Below are 4,290 nucleotides of genomic sequence, written 5' to 3'. Positions count from 1 at the left end.
TTTTTTGTATCTCTAATTAATTAATTTAGCGACAGAATTATAATAAAGTTGTTTACCCCTAATTATTCTAATTATTTTTTTTTCAAACCCTAATATCATGAATATTGATAATTATAAATTCCCTGTTGCAATTTTATTCATTAAATTTGTCATCATATGATTAGGATATCTAACTAACAAGAATTAGTCCATCCAAACTCTCCAATTTTCAAAACATACCAAATTATATAGTTCAATAATTAATATTTTGTCTTCAAAATTTAAATTAAAATTAAAAAAAAAAACAAGTAAGAATAATTGAATTTTAATAATATTAATTTTTTTAATTATTGGTAAAATATTATGTTTAGTAAATTTATAATTAAATGACACGAAATTTAAAAGGGAATATGATGCTTATTTCTTACTTTGACATTTTGCCCCAACCGTTTTCAGCTCCAACCAGAAAATTGAAGAATAAAATTCATATTTATTTTTTTATTTATTATAAAAAGAGAGGAAAAAAAAAAGTTTATTAAAAAGTCTCTCTCTCTTGTCTAAAGCCCGACATTTCCGTGGCGGAAGGAAAGAAAAAGCGCTTAACAGAAATGGAAAAGGGCGAACAGTCAGAACTCGACCACCACCATCACGACTCTGCCACTGCTGCCGCCGCCACCACCGCTACTTCCCACCACCTAGCCTTCCCAAACGGATTTTCTCAGCACGAGTTCAATGACCTGAAGCACATCATCTTGCAGTTTCACTCCTACGAACTACGGCCGGGCCAATGCTCCTCCCTCCTCTCTCAACTCATCCGTGCGCCGCGCGACGTCGTTTGGTCTGTCGTTCGCCGCTTTGATAAACCTCAGACTTACAAGCACTTCATCAAGAGCTGTACCGTCGCTGAAGGCTTCACAATGACCGTAGGATGCACCAGAGACGTTAATGTAATCTCTGGCCTTCCGGCAGCGACGAGTACTGAGCGGCTCGATATACTCGATGACGATCGGTATGTGACTGGTTTCAGTATCACAGGCGGTGAGCATCGGTTGAGGAACTACCGGTCTGTGACGACGGTGCATGAGATGGAGCGCGATGGTCAGATCTGGACGGTGGTTTTGGAATCGTACATCGTGGATGTGCCGGAAGGGAATACGGAAGAGGATACGCGTCTATTTGCAGATACAGTTGTGAAATTGAATCTGCAGAAGCTTACGTCCGTCACTGAAGGAATGGCTCGCGCCGTTGATGCTGCTGCTGCAGGTACTTCTACATCTAAATCAACACTCTGATTTTAGAAAAAAAGAAGGAACGAAGGATTCTCGGAAAAAGGAAGGAACGAAAATAGTATTGAAAAAGGAAAAGGAGAAAGAGGCATTGAATTTCTTAATTTGTTCTTTATGTTCATCTTTCTTCTGTTTTTATTTTTTTATTTTGATTTCGTTATCCATTCTTCTCCTCGGTGTGTTAGGGGGGGAATTTGCTGCACGACTGTGAGTATGGTTTTCATTTCATTTCATTTTCTTGTATGAACAACAACAAAATATTCTCTACTTCCAACAACAACTACACCAACAAATTGATTGGGATATTAAGTGTTCTTCAGTTTCGTTTATTCAAATTGTTTTTTGCTCCGTTAAAATGAAATTCAATGATTACAATGGGAATCGAGTAACAATGACATTTCAGGCCCATACATCTCTGCGCACAAAAAACAATCATAGTTGAGAAGAGGATTTGGCGCTTGTTGGCCTGAGCATATGTATGTACTCTGTACTAGTGATTTCTCTAATTCACTCTGTTTCGGTTGTTTCAGATTTTAANTGGCGCTTGTTGGCCTGAGCATATGTATGTACTCTGTACTATTGATCTCTCTAATTCACTCTGTTTCGGTTGTTTCAGATTTTAATTTCATGCATTGCGTTATTGATATATAAGAATACTTGATGTTGGTGGTGTATGATAGTAGCATAGGGATCTGGAAAGTAGATTTTAGGGTAGCAAGCATTATGAATGAAACCATCCATACATTCATACATACACACACATGGGTAGTATTCCTATNACATTCATACATACACACATGGGTAGTATTCCTACTCCACTCCAAAATGGGGTCAGCAATGAGTAGGGCCATACAAGAAATTTACCTTTCTCAATCAAACACTCCCACCCTCTCCTAAAAATGAGTGAAATATATTGTTGTTGTTGTTGTTGACACAACCATTTCTGTCAGTTGGGCATGTGCAACTTTCCCCTCTCAGAATCTCTCTCTCTCTCTCTCTAAATTGCTCTTATTACACTCACTCCCCTAGAGAGAGAAGTGGAAAATTCATTCAAGAACATACCTATCTGTTCTTAAGAAGGCACCCATTAATTACAACTGAGAGTTCGTAGCTCATATGGATTTCCTAATCTACATTCAAGGGGATATTATCTGGGTTCTCNTTAGCTCATACGGATTTCCTAATCTACATTCAAGGGGATACTATCTGGGTTCTCTCTCTCTCTTTCTCTTTGCTTTCCTCTGGTCTTGATTGGAAAAGCAATTCCCAACAGTTGGTCCAACCTACAGCCATAACCTCTACGAATCATCTCGGCATATTCTTTAATATCAACTGGCACCTATTTAATTTCCAGTGGAAAGATCGATTGTGTAGGAATTGTTGAGAGCCCTTCCAAGAAAGGCCACTCGGCCTATCTTCATATGGACCAAGCCCTTTTTTCTTTTATTTGTCCATCTTGCAATAATCATGTGCATTTTTTCTTTCACTCTCTCCTTTATCAACCAGGGAGTCCCTTTCCTTAACCCTTAGCTTAATGGTGATAACTTCAAGTCTAGAAAATGATCAGAAACGTTCTCACTTGGTGACGATAAGTTTATTGCTAAATCATGGGAAGGCACACAATGTCACCTGAGCCAAGTAAAGTGCATTTCTCGAAATAGAAAATTCAGTTCTACATCAAAATTAGAATACATGGTAACATAACATAAGATGATTTAGCAATGGCATAATATATATTTTTAATAATATAGGTTTTTTATACCGTTTTTACCTTCAAGAGATGCTGAAAGAGATCAGGATCTCTTAATTAGTGTAGTAGAAAAGGAGAAGAAAAGGCAAAAAGAAACTTGGTGATTGCCTTTATTTCACTGTAGTACAAATGGTTATAGAAAAGGTGACCCAGACGATCGTCCACGTGAATGCACTTTGCAGGCACATGTGGCTCCTGCTTAACCCTAGAAACACTGCCTATGAATCACAGAATCTCTACAACATCAGAACTGAAAAGGACTGTGCATACTTGGGAGGGAGCATGTCCCTACTACTTATTGGAAACAAATGTTATCCTAACCTGAGCACACTTAAATTGAACAATCCTTTTCCATTTGCTATCCAAGGTTCATGTAGTTGATTCAATAGCTATCAGATTGGAATTCAGCGAAGGCTTCAAGTTTACATGAGTTGATGATTAATTCAAAGAGGCAAATACAAGATATGATAAAACATTAGTAATTATATCCATGCAGAGAGTCAATCAGCTATGCAATTCAAAAACAATTATAAGCACCTCATATGTCACAGAACCGCCAGATGTCATTGAGTGTCGAAGAGTAGCATTACTGATGGAACCATTTGCAGAGAGAATGAAGACAGTTCGTGGTCCTTGCTGTGAGAAGGCCAAAATTTTGGCTGCTACGTCCTGCAACCATGTAAGCATGAAACCCGCATTACGACCTAAGAGTCTCCAATAAAATATTACTTCTATCAATAACTCTCCACTAAAATGAAGAAAAGGAACCATCAAACTTGCAGGCATCCTCACCTCCAAACTCGTGCAATACATAGAATTACAAACTAATGACCTATAAGAGATGAATCATAGCTATGCTTACATACTTTCTACCAGATTAGTTGACCTATTAGAAAGTTGGAATTTAGTCCATGTACTTTTAAATATTAGAACTAGTCCTTTAGTTTAATAAAACTGGAAAAAGTAGTACTTACTGTATTCGTGGAGATTTATCAAACCACATGGACCACTTATAAAGTTTTATCAAACCATAAGAAATTTTAACTTTTAAAATTGTAGGGACTATGTTCTAACTTTCTCCAAACCGACTAGAGTCGTAATTAACAATAAACCATGAAAAGGATAATCTAAAAAATAGAACTCCCAACACCACTGATAAAAAGATTTGTCAAGAAATAAAAAAAGGACTACCGAGAGAGAAGTAAAATTAATCCAAAGCTCAGAGGAACAATGTAAATCTTAAAATCATGTTGCAAATAACAAGATATCCATTTG

General features: G+C 37.1%; 1 protein-coding gene across 1 annotated transcript; it reads left to right on the top strand.

Moving 5' to 3' along the window:
- Positions 1 to 511: 511 nt before the first annotated feature.
- LOC111795000 (abscisic acid receptor PYR1-like) lies at positions 512 to 1,594 on the top strand. The gene has a single exon (XM_023677222.1). The coding sequence runs from the start codon at positions 588 to 590 to the stop codon at positions 1,269 to 1,271; it is 684 nt and encodes a 227-aa protein (XP_023532990.1). The 5' UTR covers positions 512 to 587; the 3' UTR covers positions 1,272 to 1,594.
- The last annotated feature ends 2,696 nt before the right edge of the window (positions 1,595 to 4,290 follow it).

The sequence above is a fragment of the Cucurbita pepo genome, chromosome LG05 (assembly GCF_002806865.2).
Source record: "Cucurbita pepo subsp. pepo cultivar mu-cu-16 chromosome LG05, ASM280686v2, whole genome shotgun sequence".
Classification (NCBI taxonomy): Eukaryota; Viridiplantae; Streptophyta; class Magnoliopsida; order Cucurbitales; family Cucurbitaceae; genus Cucurbita; species Cucurbita pepo.
Note: the sequence above shows the minus strand (reverse complement) of the source record. Positions and strands in the feature narration are given on the sequence as shown.

What these genes read in the sequence shown, in the direction of transcription:
- LOC111795000 (XM_023677222.1), top strand. Translation starts at nt 588, where the DNA reads ATGGAAAAGGGCGAACAGTCAGAACTCGACCACCACCATCACGACTCT.